Consider the following 19,797-nt stretch of genomic DNA (forward strand, 5'->3'; position numbering starts at 1 on the left):
CTAGGAGATAGTAATCACAAAATGATTGAGTTCAACTTGAATTTTGATAGGGAGGAAGTAAAGTCTGACGTAGCAGTATTTCAGTGGAGTAAAAGAAATTACAGTGGTATGAGAGAGGTGTTGGCCAAAGTAAATTGGAGGGAGAAGTTGGCAGGAAAGACAGCAGAGCAGCAATGGCTTGAGTTTCTGGGACAAATGAGGAAGATGCAGGATAGATATATTCCAAAAGTGAAGAAACACTCGAATGGCAAAATAGTACAACCATAGCTGACATGGGAAGTCAAAACTAATGTAAAAGCAAAAGACTGGGCATACAACAAAACAAAAATTAGTGGGAAGACAGAGAATTGTGTAGCTTTTAAAGCCCTACAGAGAGCAACTAAAAGAAACATTACGAGGGATGAAATATGAAAGCTAGCAAGCAAACATTATCAAAGTGGATATTAAAACTTTTTCAGGTATGCAAAAGATAAAGGAGAGATGAGAATGAATATAGGACCACTAGAAAATGAGGTTAGAGAAATAATAACGGGAGCCAAGGAGATGGCAGATGAACTAAATGAGTATTTTGCAGCAGAAAGGAAATTATAGACCAGTTAGCTTGACCTCAGAGGTTGGGAAGATGTTAAGGATGAGGTTGTGGAGACACAGAACAAGATGGGACAAAGTCAGCATGGTTTCCTTAAGGGAAAATCTTGCCTGATGAACCTGTTGGAATTATTTGAGGAGGTTACAAGTAGGATGAATAAAGAGGGTGCAGTGGATGTTGTATAGTTGGACTTTCAGAGAGCCTTTGACAAGGTGCCACACATAAGGGTGCTTACCAAGTTGAGAGCCCGTGGTATTACAGGAAAGTTACTGGCATGGTTAGAGCATTAGCTACTTGCTTGGAGGCAGTGAGTGAGAATAAAAAGACCCTTTCTGGTTGGCTGCCAGTGACTAATGGTGTTCCGCATGGATTAGTGTTGGGACCGCTTCTTTTTACGCTGTATATCAATGATTTTGCTGATAGAATAGATGGTGTTGTTGCTAAGTTTGCAGATGATACAAAGATTGGTGGAGTTGATGAAACTTGCTCCCAGTTAGTCTTCACAGTGTCTCCTGAGAGATGTGGCAGGGGGCCACGTCTCATGTGAGAGACGTGGCTCTCATGTGATGTACCTCTCATGTGAGATGTGGCAGTCTTGGGGGAACTCCCCTCTTCCGCAGAAGTGCATGCGGCTGGGCGATCTGCGAGACCATGTAAGGAATCTGGAGCAGCAGCTGGATGACCTTCGGCTCGTACGGGAGAATAAGGCAGTCATAGATGAGAGCTACAGGGCGGTAGTCACACCTAGGCTGCCAGAAGCAGGTCGTTGGGTGACAGTCAGAGGGGGGAAAGTGAAGGTGAGTAGACAGGTAGTGCAGAGCATCCTTGTAGCCATTCCCCTGAATAATAAGTTTACCGTCCTGGATACTGTTGGTGGGGAATACTGACCAGGTATGAACCACAGTGGCAGGGCCTCTGTGAGTCTGACCCTGTGGTGCAGAAGGGTGGGATGGAGAAGAGGAGAGCTGTCGTCATTAGAGACTCTATATAGTCAGGAGAGCAGACCGGAGATTTTGTGGACTTGAGAAGGACACCCGCATGGTTTGTTGCCTCCCAGGTGCCAGGGTCCAGGATGTCTCTGACTGGATGCCTGACATCCTGGTACAAGAGGGAAAGCAACCAGAAGTCGTGATACATGTTGGCACCAACGACATAGGCAGGAAGAGGGATGAGGTCCTGAAGTGAGAGTTTCGGCAACTAGGCAGAAGGCTGAAGAACAGGACCTCAAGGGTGGCGTTCTCAGGATTGCTGCCAGTGCTACGTGATACTGATGGTAAGAATTGCAGGAGATGGCAGTTGGATGCGTGGCTGAGGAATTGGTGCAGCGAGCAGGGTTTTAGATTTTTAGATCATTGGGATCTCTTCTGGGGAAGGTGGGACCTGTACAGATTGGATGGGTTGCACTTGAACTCGAGGGGAGCAATATCCTTGCAGGTAAGTTTGCTAGCATGGTTCGGAAGGGTTTAAACTAATTTGCAAGGGGGATGGGACCCAGAGCGATAGAGCAGTGAAAGAAGTGCATGTAGTAAAGCCAGATCTAACATACAGAGAGGCTTTGAGGAATAAAGGGTGTAAATATAGGAAAGTAGAAGGGCTAAAGTGCGTGTACTTCCATGCAGGAAGCATCAGCGACAAAGGTGATGAACTGAGAGCTTGGATACATACATGGAATTATGATGTAGTGGCCATTACAGAGACTTGGCTGGCACCAAGGCTGGAATGGATTCTCAATATTCCTGGATTTCAGTGCTTTAAAAGGGATAGAGAGGGGAAAAAGGGGAGGAGGGGTGGCATTACTGGTTAAGGATACTATTACAGCTACAGAAAGGATGGGTAATGTAGCAGGATCCTCTTTTGAGTCAGTATGGGTGGAAGTCAGGAACAGGAAGGGAGCAGTTACTCTATTGGGAGCATTCTAGAGGCTTCCTGGTAGCAGCAGAGATACAGAGGAGCAGATTGGGAGGCAGATTTTGGAAAGGTGACTTTAACTTCCCTAATATTGATTGGCACCTGATTAGTTCCAAGGGTTTAGATGGGGCAGAGTTTGTTAAGTGTGTCCAGGATGGATTCCTGCCACAGTATGCTGACAGGCCGACTAGGGGGAATGCCATACTAGATCTAGTGTTAGGTAACAAACCGGGTCAGGTCACAGATCTCACAGTGGGTGAACATCTGGGGGACAGAGACCACTGCTCGCTGGTTTTCAGCATTATCATGGAAAAAGGATAGAATCAGAGAGGCCAGGAAAATTTTTAATTGGGGAAGGCCAAATTATGAGGCTATAAGGCTGGAACTTGCGGGTGTGAATTGGGATGATGTTTTTGCAGGGAAATATACTATGGACATGTGGTCAATGTTTAGAGATCTCTTGCAGGATGTTAGGGATAAATTTGTCCCGGTGAGGAAGATAAAGAATGGTAGGGTGAAGGAACCACGGGTAACAAGTGAGGTGGAAAATCTGGTCAGGTGGAAGAAGGCAGCATAAGTGAGGTTTAGGAAGCAAGGATCAGATGGGTCTATTGAGGAATATACGGTAGCAAGAAAGGAGTTTAAGAAGGGGCTGAGAAGAGCAAAAAGGGGGCATGAGAAGGCCTTGGTGAGTAGGGTAAAGGAAAACCCCAAGGCATTCTTCAATTATGTGAAGAACAAAATGATGACAGGAGTGAAGGTAGGACCGATTAGAGATAAAGGTGGGAAGATGTGCCTGGAGGCTGTGGAAGTGAGCGAGGTCCTCACTGAATACTTCTCTTCGGTATTCACCAATGAGAGGGAACTTGATGATGGTGAGGACAATGTGAGTGAGGTTGATGTTCTGGAGCATGTTGATATTAAGGCAGAGGAGGTGTTGGAGTTATTAAAATACATTAGGACGGGTGAGTCCCCGGGGCCTGACGGAATATTCCCAAAGCTGCTCCAGGAGGCAAGGGAAGAGATTACTGAGCCCCTGGCTAGGATCATTATGTCTTTGTTGTCTATGGGAATGGTACCGGAGGATTGGAGGGAGGCGAATGTTTGCCCCTTGTTCAAAAAAGGTAGAAGGGATAGTCCGGGTAATTATAGACCAGTGAGCCTTACGGAAAGCTGTTGGAAAAGATTCTCAGAGATAGGATCTGTGGGCATTTAGAGAATCATGGTCTGATCAGAGACAGTCAACATGGCTTTGTGAAGGGCAGATAGTGTATAACAAGCCTGATAGAGTTCTTTGAGGAGGTGACCAGGCATATAGATGAGGGTAGTGCAGTGGATGTGATCTATATGGATTTTAGTAAGGCATTTGACAGGGTTCCACACAGTATGCTTATTCAGAAAGTCAGAAAGCATAGGATTCAGGGAAGTTTGGCCAGGTGGATTCAGAATTGGCTTGCCTGCAGAAGGCAGAGGGTCGTGGTGGAGGGAGTACATTCAGATTGGAGGGTTGTGACCAGTGGTGTCCCACAAGGATCGGTTCTGGGATCTCTACTTTTCGTGTTTTTTATTAACGACCTGGATGTCGGGGTAGAAGGGTGGGTTTGCAAGCTTGCAGACAATACAAAGGTTGGTGGTGTTGTAGATAGTGTAGAGGATTGTCGAAGATTGCAGAGAGACATTGATAGGATGCAGAAGTGGGCTGAGAAGTGGCAGATGGAGTTCAACCCAGAGAAGTGTGAAGTGGTACACTTTGGAAGGACAAACTCCAAGGCAGAGTACAAAGTAAATGGCAGGATACTTGGTAGTGTGGAGGAGCAGAGGGATATCGGGTTACATGTCCACAAATCCCTGAAAGTTGCCTCACAGGTAGATAAGGTAGTTAAAGCTTATGGGGTGTTAGCTTTCATAAGTCGAAGGATAGAGTTTAAGAGTCGCGAGGTAATGATGCAGCTCTATAAAACTCTGGTTAGGCCACACTTGGAGTACTGTGTCCAGTTCTGGCCGCCTCACTATAGGAAGGGTGTGGAAGCATTGGAAAGGGTACAGAGGAGATTTACGAGGATGCTGCGTGGTTTAGAGAGCATGGATTATGATCAGAGATTAAGGAAGCTAGGGCTTTACTCTTTGGAGAGAAGGGGGATGAGAGGAGACATGATAGAGTTATACAAGATATTAAGAGGAATAGATAGAGTAGATAGCCAGCGCCTCTTCCCCAGGGTACCACTGCTCAATACAAGGGGACATGGCTTTAAGGTAAGGGGTGGAAAGTTCAAGGGGGATATTAGAAGAAGGTTTTTTACTCAGAGAGTGGTTGGTGCGTGGAATGCACTGCCTGAGTCAGTGGTGGAGGCAGATACACTAGTGAAATTTAAGAGACTACTAGACAGGTATATGGAGGAATTTAAGATGGGGGCTTATATGGGAGGCAGGTTTGAGGGTCAGCACAACAGTGTGGGCTGAAGGGCCTGTACTGTTCTATATTCTAAACGGGTAGTGTGCAGAAGGACCTAGACAGATTAGTGGAATGGGCAAGAAGGTGGCAAATGAAATACAATGTTGGAAAATGCATGGTGATGTACTTTGGTAGTAGAAATAAATGTAGAGACTATTTTCTAAACCGGGAGAAAATCCAAAAAATCTGAGATGCGAAGGAACTTGGGAGATTTTGTGCAGAACACCCTAAAGATTAACTTGCAGGTTGAGTCGGAGGTGAGGAAGGCAAATGCAATGTTAGCATTCATTTCAAGAGGTGTAGAATACAAGATCAAGGATCTGATGCTGAGGCTTTATGAGGCACTAGTGAGGCCTCACCTTGTTTTGTGAAGAGTTTTGGGCTCCTCAAAGAAGATAAGATGTGCTGACATTGGAGAGGGTTTAGAGGAGGTTCACAAGGGAGTGAAAGGGTTATCATACAAGGAACATTTGATGGCTCTGGGCCTGTATTCACTGGAATTTGGAAGGTTTGTGGGGGGGGATCTCATTGAAACCTTGCGAATGTTGGAAGGCCTAGGCAGAGAGGATGTGGAAAGAATGTTTCCCATGGTGGGGAGTTTAGAATAAGCAGGCACAGCCTCAGGATAGAGGGGTGTTCATTTATAACAGAGATCTGGAGAAATTTTAGCCAGAGGGTGGTGAATTTGTGGAATTTATTACCACAGGCAGTTATGGAGGCCAGGTCGCTGGATGTATTTAAGGGTGAGCTTGATAAGTTCTTGACTGGACACGGCATCAAAGGTTACAGGGAGAAGGCCGAGGAGTGGGATTGAGGAGGGGGAAAAGGGATCAGCTGTGATTGAATGGTGGAGCAGACTTGATGGGCCAAATGGCCTAATTCTGCTCCTGTGTCTTGTGGTCTTATGATCTTAAAAAATGGGCAGAACTATGTAATCATTGTTGCAATATGTTAATTCCCACTTACAGCTTAGTTGATCTTAACAAAGGATCCACCAGACATTCTAATAACAGTTAAGTTGTTCAATCAGAATTTTATTCAAACTGCTTTTGCACTTTAATCCGAGATACTGCATTTGTGTGATTACATTGTGAGTTAAGGGTAATCTTGTCCTGTCAAAGCACAGGAACTCAGATTGATTCGGCTCTTTTCTTTAAGGATGGAAGGTGGAGAGCTTTTTGATCGAGTGGCTCGCTCAAAAGGACTGAAAGAAGAAACAGCCAAATTGCTCTTCTATCAGATGCTGCTTGCAGTCCAAGTATGTACCTGTGATTTCTATTTTAATATGCTTTTTCAAACAGATGTGTTGCTGAGCTTCAGTAATTTAAAAGTTGACAAAAATTCTGATCAGGAATTTTTCCCCTTCCCCTTTCCACTCTTTCCCCACTCTTTCTCCTTCCCACTGCATGGAAAATGTGAAGTGGAAGATCATTTTTGAAGTATATAAAATGCAATTCAGATTAAATCTCGCCTCTGCACACTTGTAAAGAAAGGTTTTTTGTGCAGTAGTTGTCTTTGGAACAGAGGAAATAGCTGAAGATTGAATCATGGTGCATAGAAGACCTGAGTAGGGCAAACAGTAAAGTTCAATTTCCTGTAGCAGCGAGGTCAGTAACCATGGTGGGGGTCGGGAGGTGGCGGCGGTAGAACAGAATTAATGTGTACTGGACAGAAAGTTTAGAGCTACTTGTGGATAAAGAGTGGGAATGTGACATACATTGTTTGTAAAGCTGACCCGGTCAAAAATTCTCATTCATTTTAAGAAGCTAGATATCCCTATGAAGTGCTCCATTTGGAAAGTTGTGAACCAAGAACTAGCCTTCGAAGCTTCTTGGTCAGCATGGACACATTGAACTGAATGGCCTCATTCTGTATTTGAAATTTTTATGCTAAACAGAACTCATATTTTCAACATATCTTTTTGTTCAACATGTATGGAGAGCTTTCTTTTTAAAAAACAAACAGTTTTCTTGTGGCTAGGAAGAAAACCAGCAAATTTACCATGTCGCTCTGGTGGCATCTATGAAAACATTAACTACACTAGTAGTTTTCGTATCTGGTAGATACATACAGTAATCTGCAAAAGTCTTGGGCATCCTAGCTATGTACAGGACTTATTGTTGTTGGTTCGAAGCCTTTAAAGTCGTTCACTGCTTCAGGACACAAGTTTCCTCCAAACGCCATTTCTCATCGAGACTGTTAGCCTATCGAGAGCATCTCCCAGGTTGGCGATTGCCAATTTTATATTGTAGTCTTTCCAGATCTCTCGCAAAGATGCTTCAGAGTTGCCTTCTCTAACAATGGTACTTACAATAAAACGCATCACATTTTGCGTATAGTAAGCCTTAATTGTGGCTATTAGGCCTTGGCTGCAGCAACGATGTCGTATTCGGCAGTAAGAACACAACACGAATGTTACCGCCATACTCGGTACTGCCAGGTGGATGAGCAGCACAATTATCGACAATCATAAGGCACCTGTTATCAAGGTTATTTTCTCTACAGTATTTTTCAACAAAAGGACTCACGTATCCACTCATGTACTCAGAAAAAAAATCACTTGGGTATTTCAACCGCTTGGATGTGAATGGAACACAACAGGAAATGTATTCTTATCAACGCCTTTAAGTGCCCTCAGATTTTCTGAATGGTACACTAATAGAGGCCTAAGGACAGCATCAACAGTGGCGTTAATAATAGCCATTAGGGTAAACCTCTCCTTCGATGCCTTGTGTCCCTTAGCCTGCTTTTCTTCTGTCGAAATAAATGTCTTGCTTGGCAATTTTTTCCAAAAAATTGCAGTTTCATCACAGTTAAACACTTGCTGATACGAATAAGCACCTTCCGTAATTATTTTCTTCAGTTCTGCTGGGAACTTTTCGGCAGCTTCAGTATCAGTCAAAGCGCACTCTCCAGTAACCTTTAGCTATGAAGCTGCCCTCGCCTCAAAAACAGATCAAACCACCCATGACTACCTTTAAATTCCACTTTCGCAACACTTTCATCACCATCGTCCAGTGCTTTCTGTTTCAGCTTATTAAGAAGACTCACTGATTTCTCCTTAAGTATAAGATAACTTAACGGAACACCACGCTTTGTACACCCATCAATCCACTCAAGCAATAGACTTTCCATTTTATCCATTACTGGATGCCAACTAAAAGAGACCACTTTGCTACTAGCAGAACCAATAGTAACATCGGCAGCTTTCAAGATTCTTTCTCTCTGCGTGTAAATAGTACGAATGGTGGACGCAGGCAAGTTCAACGCACGCACAATGTCTTTATTTCGCTCACCATGATTGAAACGCTTAATTACGTCCAGTTTTACGCTAAGCTTAACACCCTACGAGCTCTCTTAGGCTTTTCTGATACCTTAGGACACATCTTGCCAACGGATGCATAAAATAAATCGAGATAAAGCACAGATGCTCACAGACACAGTTCAAAGCTATGGCAGCCTGAAGTTGAGTTGCTGAGTGTATTTCCCGGGGAAGGAGCTTGGTGGCGCCACTCTCGCTGCTCAGGGTACGCGCTACCTTTATAACGGCTCACTGCAAAACAAATGCTGAACGTTATTTTCGCTTTTCGCCTTTTTTTGTAAAAGCGAAAATCCTCTTCGGATTTCCTTCGGTTAAAATGCTGGAGTACAGTTGATACTTCAGGCCAAGACCCTGCAGCAGGACACCTGTACTCTTTTGTAGTCTTTTCCATAAATGCTGCCTGGCCTGCTGAGATCCTCCAGCATTTTGTGTGTGCTGTTTAGGTTTCCAGCGTCTGCAATTTTCTCCTGTTTGAACTTTGGGAATTGACTGCAGAGCATGCAGCTGCTTCATTAGCATACCACTGGGGATAGCTGGCTCAGGGCTTTCCCTGTGACTGTACTGTTCCAGGGCACCTTCATTTGAGCCTGAGAAATGGAATGCTGTGGGTTGCCCTAGTCCTCTACAAGATACAGGCTGAAGGAGGGATCTGTGTTTACTGAATGCAGTTCTGGAATGGTCACAATCAGAGAAATGAAACCTACGTGAATCATTTTCTTGAAGGCTGACCACTTGGCGTTGAGGCTGGGACATGCTGTATTGCAGGCTGAAAGTATTAAGGCTGTGTCCTATGACAGTTCTCACGCAATGCTCTTATTTACAATCCCCATGCAAAGTGCTCTTCGTTTTACTGCGTGAATGACAAAGACGAAGCCTAATGCCAAGGACTTCATTTTTCTCCTAGCAGGTGAGGAAAGGTGGACTGCGTGATTTGTGTAACAGATAACCAGGCAAATTTCATCAGAGCTAAGGTAAATTGTAGGCCAGTTTTCCAAAGGGAGCAATTTCACCCAGAGAACAAATGCCTACAGTTTTTTGCCTATTTTCCAACTGTTTATCATGACTCCTACTTCCTTTACTTCCATGAGGCTTCTTTCCTAAATTCAAGATTGTTTAATATCATTTCCTGTACACATATATAAAGGAGAACAAAATAACTGTTACTCCAGATTTGGTGCAGCACCAAAAAGAAATGGAATAATTTAAAAATCATAATAAATACATAAAACATTTTACTCACCACAATTCCTGCGGAGACATTGGATTGCATAGAACAGCGGTGTCAAACTTATTTTAGGTCACATGCTGGATTGGGCAAAATGCGACTTCATGCGGGCCGGATCAGTTGTGCACGCACGCGTGCTCCCACAGCTTTTGTTGCTTTCGTTTTTTTCAATCTGCTCTCATGTGTCTCAGTCTCTGCTATATCTACAAAGTGTTTCACTTTACGAATTTCGTTTCTTATGAAGAAGATTGCCTAGCAAGCATTATTTTTATGATTGGTATTAACTTACAGTCGTAGGCTACAAGAAGTTGTGATGAGAGAGAGAAAAAAACGATGCTATTTTGGCTAAGATTTTTTTGGGAGCCGCACCCTTTCCATTAATAAGCCATTTGAAATTGAACATTAGCAGACACCTAACGAAACAAATTGTAAATGTAGGCTACACAACTGCATCTAATTTTTATTAGCCTGCTTCCAGCAATCAAACTGAGACAATGAACACAGTTAGCCTCTAATTTTTATTGAAGTGATCATATTTACAATAATAGAATAGTCAGAAAATGAATGAATCACGATATTATGACACTCAATATTTCGTAATGCATTTTGCTTACATGTCGCAGTGCATCGAACAGTGTCACTCATTTTTCACTTGCTGCTTCCAGACACCTGACATCTGTTGGCTTTAACCAGCCTGTCAACATCAGGGACCAGTTTCTGGGCAGTTGTGATTTTCATAATGTTATTTAGATATCTGTGTCAGCTGCGAGCGCAGTTTGGATTTGTTAATGTTCATTATGGAGAACGCCTGCTCACAGAGGTACATTGTCCCGAACAGGCAAAGTCTGTCATCGGTCCCAGGTATTGATAGAATGAGTCCAGACCCACAGTCTCAAATTTATATTTCAAAGCCGAGTTACACTGAATCTTAATTAGTTCCATTTGGACTGTTTTCGGCACATCTGATGCTGCGTTGATGGCAAATGGCGAACAAAATAGTGGGAATTCCTTCTCGAGCTGAGTGAAGACTTGCAAACGATTCTGAAACTCACTTTTCAACCGTGATATTTTGTCCTTGTACCTGTCCATGTTGTCATTATTCCCATTATTCCCACAGACTGCAAAGAGGGGAAATGAGCTGGGTTGCTCCGGGATAGTTGCATCTTCCAGAGGCCTAATTAATTTGAAAGACACGAATGCTGTTGTAGTATTCCGTAACAAGTTTGTAGCGGCCTTGCATGTTAACATTAAGCACACTTAAGTGCGCTGTTATATCCACCAAAAATTCAAGAACATGAAGCCAGTCTGGGTCAACCAACTCTGCCACTGGCTTCCCTTTCTCGTTCATGAGTAGTCCAATTTCCGCCCGTAATTGAAGGAAATGTTTGAGCACAATCCCTCTGCTCAACCAGCGGACTTCAGTGTGGTAGGGTAGGCCATATCCAGTATTCCTTTCAGCCAAAAGCGTGTCAAATTGCCGATGGTTGAGTCCCTTGGCTCTAATAAAATTAACATAGTCATAGTCACAGTCATACTTTATTGATCCCGAGGGAAATTGATTTTTGTTACAGTTGCCCCAACCAAGAGTAGAGTATAAATATATCAATATAAAACCATAAATGATTAAATAGTAATATGTAAATTATGCCAGGAAATAAGTCCTGTTTTGATTACTACATCAATGACATTGTCCATTTTCAGGCTCCTGCTACAAAACGCCTCTTGGTGTATAATACAATGAAAATTCCAGAATTCCTACCCTGGATTCTCTTTCTGAACTTTCTCTCTGAGTTTCGCAACAGCACCTGCCTTTTTCCCGACCATGGACAGTGCGCCATCTGTTGCCACGCTAACAGCATGACTCCAGTCAACTCCCAGTCTGTCCAAGGCCTCGATGAGGCTGGAGAAAACATCGTTCGCTGTTGTGGTGTTTGTTGATTCTCTCTGCCACACTATTTCTTGACAAGCTGATTTTACCAAAAGCCTGTCTCTTCTCGGGGCACACCACCTCAGCCACTGTCAGCATGCATGCTTTGATGAATTCCCCCTCTGGGTATGGTTTCAACACAGCAGCTATTTTGTTGGCAATAATATAGCTGGCCTTGACAGCTCCATCATGAGTCTCTCGACTTTTGGTGAACACTGATTGCTGTTTTCTCCCTAGAGCTGCTTCAAGCTCATTTACCTTTTGCGTTCTGAGCCGTCCTGCGTATTTGTCATATTTTTCTCAGTGTGACGTCTCATAGTGTCGTTTGATATTGTACTCTTTTGCCACAGCCACTTGTTGCGAGCATATCAGACACACAGGTTTGCCGTTGACCTCACAGAGGAAAAAACGATCTTTCCAATTATTGTTGAATATCTGAGCTTCTTTTCTTTTCTTGGAAAGCATTTTGAACCACAGCAGCAAACAGTCTCAGCCTTGGTACAGGTGTTACTTACCTAAGTACTCTGTGTGTTTATACTGTGTCTGACGACGTAAATGGGGCCCTAGTGATCTTCAGTACAGGGTGGTAGGTGCTTACGCACAGCGGGTGGTTAACTGCCACCTATTGTTTTCTAAGTACACAAAACAAGCTGCCGGCGTAGCAGGCGGCACAGACAGCGGTGGGGGAGAGAGCGGCTGCCGTACAGATACAGAATAAATGGTCGCGAACATACTTTTTTTTCCCCCCAAATCATCCAGGTAGTTTGACACCCCTGGCATAGAATAAGAGGGTTTAAAAGAAGCGAGTAAGTGCATTTTGTACATTTTAAATGCCACAATTCCTGAAACAAATTAGATTACGTATAATTAGGCACTTGGCAAGATCCAATAAAAAAAAGTTGTGTTGAAACAGATTGGCTATTATGTGAGTGGGCCAGTGTTAGAGTGGGAATTCAAGGCAATGACTCAAGAAGGTAGTCACCCATTGCTTTACAAAAGGCAGGTACCTTGGTAGCTGTTAGGAGAGTGCAGGGAAGCGGGCAGTCACTACAGAGTACCCCTGTGGTCGTTCACCACAATAATAAGTATTCTGCTTTGGGCACTTTTGAGGGGGACAACCTACCGGGGAGCTGCATGACCGGGTCTCTGGCAATGTGGTTCAGAAGGGAAGTAGAGGAGAAGAGGACTGCAGTGGTGATAGGGAATGCCATAGTTAGAGGAGTAGACCCGATAGAGACCCAGATGCTATGTTGCCTTCCAGGTGCCGGGGTCAGGAATGTCTCAGGTCAGGCCCACAACATTCTGAAAGGGGAGGGTGAGCAGCCTGAAGTCTTGGTACATATAACATAGGTAGGAGAAGGTAGGAGGTCCTGAAGAGAGAATTTAGGGAGCTAGTTAGAAAGCTGTAAAGCAGGACCTCCAGTGTCGTAATCTCTGGATTGCTGCCCTCACCATGTGCCAGAGAGGGTAAGAATAGGATGGTTTGACAGGTGAATGCATTGCTGAGGAAATGGTGCAGGGGGAATAAGTTCAGGTTTATGGATCATTGGGATCTCTTCTGGGGAAAATATGCCCTGTACGAGCGAGATGGTTACATTTTAACCAGAGGGAGGCCAATATCCTTGCAGGGATGTTTGCTAGAATTCTTGGGGAGAGTTTAAACTAGTTTGACTTGGGGATGGGAACGGGAGTAATAGGGCTGAGGATAGGGCAGTTGGTATTCAAGCAGTGGCAGTGTGTCGTGAGACTGTCAGGAAGGACTGGCGAATGATAAGGCAAAATTGCAGTCAGTGGGATGAATGGCAGTGTAACAAGGGGACAAAATCAAAAAGGGTGATGAGTACAGGATTTGAGGTGTTGCATGCACTATATGCATAAGGTAGATGACGTAGCACAGTTAGAAATTGGCAGGTATGACATTACTGAGTCATGACTGAAAGAAGATTATAATTGTGAGCTTAATGTCCAAGGATACACATTATATTGAAACGTAGGCAGAGGGAGTGTGGTGGCTCTGTTGGCTAAAAAATGAAATCAAATCCTTAGAAAGTGGTGACATAGGGTCGGAGGGTGTTGAATCATTGTAGATACAGCCAAGGAATTGCATGGGGAAAAAGACCCTGATTGGAGTTGTAGACATCCTTACAGATGGGGGGGGTCTGTATATAAGTTACAACGGGAAATAGAAAAGGCATGTCAAAAGGACAATGTTACAATAGTCAAGGGGGGATTTCAATATGCAGGTAGATTGGGAGAATCAGGTTGGTGCTGTATCCCAAGAGGGGGAATTTGTAGAATGCCTATAAGACGGGTTTTTTTTTTGTTTTTTTTGTTTTTTTTAAGTAGTTTGTGGTTGAGTCCACTATGGGATCAGCTGTTTTGGTTCGGGTGTTATGCAATGAGCCAGATTTGATTAGGAAGCGTAAGGCAAAGGAACCCATAGGAGCCAGTGATGACAATATGATAGAATTCATCCTGCAGTTTGAGAGGGAAAAACTAAAGTCAAATATATCAGTATTACAGGGAAAGGGAATTAGAGCTATGAGAGAGGAGTTGATTGGAAGGGAATACTAGCAGGGATGATGGCAGTGCATTAAAGGCTGGAGTTTCTGAGAGCATTTTGGAAGGCTGGGGATAGATGCATCTCAAAGAAAAAGTATTCTGAAGCCAGGATGAGGCAACCTTGGCTGACAAGGGAAGTCAAAGGCAACATAGAGGGAACAAATATAAGTGGGAAGCTGAAGGATTGGTAAGCTTTTAAAAACCAATGGCAACTGAAAAACCATAAGGAGGGAAAAAATGAAATATGAAAGTAAGCTAGCCAATAATATCAAGAAGCTACCAAAAGTTTTTTCAGATACATAGTGTAAAAGAGAGGCGAGAGTGAATATCAGGTCTCTGGAAAATTATGCTGGAGAGGTCATAATGGGGGACAAGGAAATGGCGGACGAACTGAATAAGTATTTTGCATCAGTCACTAGCAGTTTGCTGGAAGTGCAAAAATGTCATGGCAGAAGTGAGTACATTTGCTATTACTCGAGAGAAGGAGCTTGGGGAACTAAAATGTCTGAAGATAAATAAGTCATCTGGACCCGTTGGACTACACCCCAGGGTTCTGAAAGAGGTAGCTGAAAAGATTGTGGAATCAATAGATTCTGGCATGCTTCGAAAGTACTGGAAAATTGCAAATGTCATTTTCCATGCTTCAAGAAGAGTGTAAGGCAGAAGAATCAGAATTGGGTTTAATATTACTGGCGTATGTTGTGAAATTTGTTAACTTAGCAGCAGCAGTACAATTCAGTGCATGATAATATAGAGAAGAAAAGGTAAATAATTTACAGTAATAGAGAAACATAGAAAGCCTACAATACAATACAGGCCCTTCGGCCCACAAAGCTGCACCACACATGTCCTTTCCTTAGAATTAACCTAGGGTTTACCCATAGCCCTCTGCTTTTCTAAGCTCTGTGTATCTATCTAGAAGTCTCTTAATTGTATCCATCTCCAGCACTGTCGCCGGCAGCCCATTCCACGCACTCACCACTCTCTGCGTGTAAAGAAAATAAACTTACCCCTGACATCTCCGCTGTACCTACTTCCAAGCACCTTAAAACTGTGCCCGCTTGTGGTTGACATTTCAGCCCTGGGGAAAAAGCCTCTGACTATCCACATGATCAATGCCCCTCATCATTTTATACATTTTTGTAGGTCACTTCTCATCCTCCGTCGCTCCCCAAGGAGAAAAGGTTGAGTTCACTCAACCTATTCTCATAAGGAATGCCCTCCAAACCAGGTAACATCCTTGTAAATCTCCTCTGCACCCTTTCTATGGTTTCTTCATCCTTCCTGCAGTGAGGAGACCAGAACTGAGCACAGTACTCCAAGTGGGGTCTAACCAGGGTCCTATATAGCTACAACATTACCTCTCAGCTCCTGAACTCAATCCCACGATTGACGAAGGCCAATGCCGCCTTAACCACAGGGTCAACCTGCGCAGCAGCTTTGAGTATTCGGTGGACTTGGACCCCAAGATCCCTCAGCTCCTCTACACTGCCAAGAGTCTTACCATTAATACTATATTCTGCCAACCTATTTGACCTACCAAAATGAACAACCTCACACTTATCTGGGTTGATCTCCATCTGCAATTTTTCAGCCCAGTTTTGCATCCTATCAATGTCCCATTGTAACCTCTGACAGCCCGCCACACTACACCTGCAACCTTTGTTTCATCAGCAAATTTACTAACCCAACCCTCCACCTCCTCATCCAGGTCATTTATAAAAATCATGAAGAGTAGGGGTCCCAGAACAGATCCCTGAGGCATACACTGGCCATGTAGAATATGACCCATCTACAACCACTCTTTGCCTTCTGTGGGCAAGCCAATTCTGGATCCACAAAGCAATGTCCCCTTGGATCCCATGCCTCCTTACTTTCTCAATAAACCTTGCATGCAGTACCTTATCAAATGCCTTGCTGAAATCTATATATACTACATCTACTGCCCTACCATCATCAACGTGTTTAGTCACACCCTCAAAAAATTCAATCAAGTTTGTAAGGCACAACCTGCCTTTCACAAAATCATGCTGACTATTTCTAATCATATTATACGTCTCCAAATGTTCATAAATCCTGCCTCTCAGGATCTTTTCCATCAACTTGCCAACCACTGAAGTAAGACTCACTGGTCTGTAATTTCCTGGGCTATCTCTACTCCCTTTCTTGAATAATAGAACAACATCCGCAACCCTCCAATCTTCTGGAACCTCTCCCGTCCCCATTGATGATGCAAAGATCATCACCAAAGACTCAGCAATCTCCACCTTCGCCTCTCACAGTAGCCTGGGGTACATCTAGTCCGGTCCCAGTGATTTATCCAACTTGGTGCTTTGCAAAAGCTCCAGCGCATCCTCTTTCTTTAATATCTTTATGCTCAAGCTTTTCAGCCCTACAATCATCCCTACAATCGCCAAGATCCTTTTCAGTAGTGAATACTGAAGCAAAGTATTTATTAAGCACTTCTGCTATCTCCTCTGGTTCCATACACAGTTTTCCACTGTCACACTTGATTGGTAATTTTCTCTCACGTTTTATCCTCTTGCTCTTCACGTACTTGTAGAATGCTTTGGGATTCTCCTTAATCCTGTCCGCCAAGTACTTCTCATGGCCCCATCTGGCTCTTCTAATTTCCTTCTTAAGCTCCTTCCTGCTAGCCTTATAATCTTCTAGATCTCTATCATTACCTAATTTTTGAACCGCTGGTTAGCTTTTCTTTTCTTGACTAGATTTACAACAGCCTTTGTACACCACGGTTCCTGTACCCCACCATCCTTTCTCTGTCTCATTGGAGCGTACCTTTGCAGAACTCCACGCAAATATCCCTTGAACATCTGCTACATTTCTGCTGTACATCTCCCTGAGAACATCCCTTTCCAATGTATGCTTCTAAGTTCCTGCCTGATATCCTCCTATTTCCCCTTACTCCAATTAAATGCTTTTCTAACTTGTCTGTTCCTATCCCTCTCGAAATGCTATGGTAAAGGAGATAGAATTGTGATCACTATCTCCAAAATGCACTCCCACTGAGAGATCTTACACCTGACCAGTTTCATTTCCAAATACCAGATCAAGTACAACCTCTCCTCTTGTAGGTTTGTGTCAAGAGAGGTTGTACTTGATCTGGTATGCATGTATTGTGTACATATTATGTCAAGAAACCTTCCTGAACACACCTAACAAACTCTACCCCTTGCTCTAGGGAGATGTCAATCAATATTTGGGGAGTTAAAATCTCCCATAACGACAACCCTGTTATTATTACACCTTTCCAGAATCTGTCTCCCTATCTGCTCCTTGATGTCCCTGTTACTATTGGTTGCTCTATAAAAAAGCACCTAGTAGAGTTACTGACCCCTTCCTGTTCCTAACTTGTACTCACAGAGAATCTGTAGACAATCCCTCCATGACTTCTTCCTTTTCTGCAGCTGTGTCGCCATCTGATCAACAGTGCCATGCCCCCACCTCTTTTGCCCCCTTTCCTATCCTTCCTGAAAAGCATCTAAAGCTTGGCACTAGAAGTAACCATTCTTGCTCCTGAGCCATCCAGGTCTCTGTAATGGCCACAGCATCATAATTCCAAGCACTGATCCATGCTCTCAGCTCATCCCCTATGTTCATTATACTCCTTGCATTAAAATAGACACACCTCAAACCATCGGTCTGAGCACATCCCTTCTCTATCACCTGCCTACTCTCCGTCTCACACTGTCTACAAGCTTTGTCGATTTGTGAACCAACCGCCTCTTCCTCCGTTGCTTCAGTTCGCTTCCCACCCCCCAGCCATTCTAGTTTAAACTCTCCCCAATAGCCTTAGCAAACCTCCCTGCCAGGATATTGGTCCCCCTGGGATTCAAGTGCAACCTGTCCTTTTTGTACAGGTCACACCTGCCCCAAAAGTGGTCCTAATGATCCAGAAATCTGAGTCACTGCCCCCTGCTCCAATCCCTCAGCCACGCATTTATCCTCCACCTCACTCTATTCCTGTACTCACTGTCATGTGGTACAGGCAGTAATCCCGAGATTACTACTTTTGAGGTCCTGCTTCTCAACTTCCTTCCTAACTCCCTGTAACGTTTTCAGGACCTCCTCCCTTTTCCTACGTATATCGTTGGTACCAATATGCACCACGACCTCTGGCTGATCTCCTTCCCACTAAAGGATATCGTGGACACGATCAGAAACATCCCAGACCCTGGCACCTGAGAGGCAAACAATCATTCGTGTTTCTTTCCTGCATCCACAAAATCGCCTGTCTGACCCCCTAACTATAGAGTTCCCTATCATTGCTACCATCCGCTTCCTTCCCCTACCCTTCTGAGCCACAGGGCCAGACTTTGTGCCGGAGGCTGCTTCCCCTAGGTATGCTGTCCCCCCAACAGTACTCAAACAGGAGAACTTTTTGTTAGGGGGAACAGCCACTGGATACTCCATAGTTTCTGACTCTTACCGTTCCCTCTCCTGACTGTTACCCACGTGTCTGTCTCCCTAGGGCCCAGTGTAACTACCTGCCTATAGCTCTGATCTGTCACCTCCTCACTCTCCCTGACCAGATGAAGGTCATCGAGTTGCATCTCCAGTTCCCTAACCCGTTCCTTAAGAAGCTGCAGCTTGATGCACCTGGTGCAGATATTGCGATTGCATCTGCCGTAGACCTACTGTGGCGATAGGCAAATAGGCTTCAGGTCCTTGTTGAGGCAGGAGTTTATTCTGGCCATGACCAACTTCTGAAAGCATTTCATCACAATAGATGTGAGTGTTAACTGGACGATATTCATTAAGGCAGCACACACTGCTCTTAGAAACATAGAAAACCTACAGCACAATACAGGCCCTTCAGCCCACAAAGCTGTGCCAAACATATTCTTAACTTAGAAATTACCTACGGTTACCCTTTATTTTTATAAGCTCCATCTACCTATCCAGGAGTCTCTTAAAAGACCCTATCGTATCTGCCCCCATCACTGTCGCTAGCAGCTCATTTCACGCACTCACCACTCTGTGTTTTTAAAAAAAACTTACCCCGACATCTCTTCTGTACCTACTTCCAGGCACCTTAAAACTGTGCCCTCTCGTGCTAGCTATTTCAGCCCTGGGAAAGAGTCTCTGACTATCCACACGCTCAATGCCTCTCATCATCTTGTACACCTCTATCAGGTCACCACTCATCCTCGGTTGCTCCAAGGAGAAAAGACCAAGTTCACTCAATCTATTCTCGTAAGGCATGCTCCCCAATCCAGAGAACATCCTTGTAAGTCTCCTCTGCACCCTTTCTATGGCTTCCACATTCTTCCTATAGTGAGGCGACCAGAACTGAGCACAGTGAGGTCTGACCAGGGTCCTATAGAGCTGCAACATTACCTCTCGGCTCTTAAACTCAATCCCACGATTGATGAAGGTCCAATCCCATATGCCTTCTTAACCACTGAGTCAATCTGCACAGCAGCTTTGAGTGTCCCGTGGACTCGAACCCCAAGATCCCTCCGATCCTCCACACTGCCAAGAGTCTAGCCATAAATACTATCTTCTTGAGCACTGGTATAATTGTTGCCCTTTTGAAGCAGGTGGGAACTTCTGACTGTAGCTGTGAGAGGTTGAAAAAGTCCTTATATTCCCACCAGTTGGCTGGTACAAGTTTTCAGAATCTTACCAGGTACTCCATCAGATCCTGCCGCTTTGTGAGGGTTCACCCCCCTAAAAGACAGCTTTCTATTGGCCTCTGAGCCGGAGATCACAGGGTAACCGGCTGCAGCAGGGATCTTCTCAGCTTCTCCCTTTCAAAGTGGACATAGATGGCAGTGAAACATCGCTG

General features: G+C 44.2%; 1 protein-coding gene across 3 annotated transcripts in view; it reads left to right on the top strand.

Moving 5' to 3' along the window:
• Nucleotides 1-19,797, top strand: part of chek2 (checkpoint kinase 2) — a 94,033-nt gene that overhangs the window by 22,479 nt on the left and 51,757 nt on the right. For all 3 annotated transcript variants that reach the window (XM_063039193.1, XM_063039195.1, XM_063039194.1), the window contains one exon: nt 6,108-6,207. In XM_063039193.1, coding sequence (XP_062895263.1) covers nt 6,108-6,207 — 100 coding nt within the window. The remainder of the gene's footprint in view (nt 1-6,107; nt 6,208-19,797) is intronic.

Source organism: Mobula hypostoma, assembly GCF_963921235.1.
Source record: "Mobula hypostoma chromosome 27 unlocalized genomic scaffold, sMobHyp1.1 SUPER_27_unloc_1, whole genome shotgun sequence".
Taxonomy (NCBI): Eukaryota; Metazoa; Chordata; class Chondrichthyes; order Myliobatiformes; family Myliobatidae; genus Mobula; species Mobula hypostoma.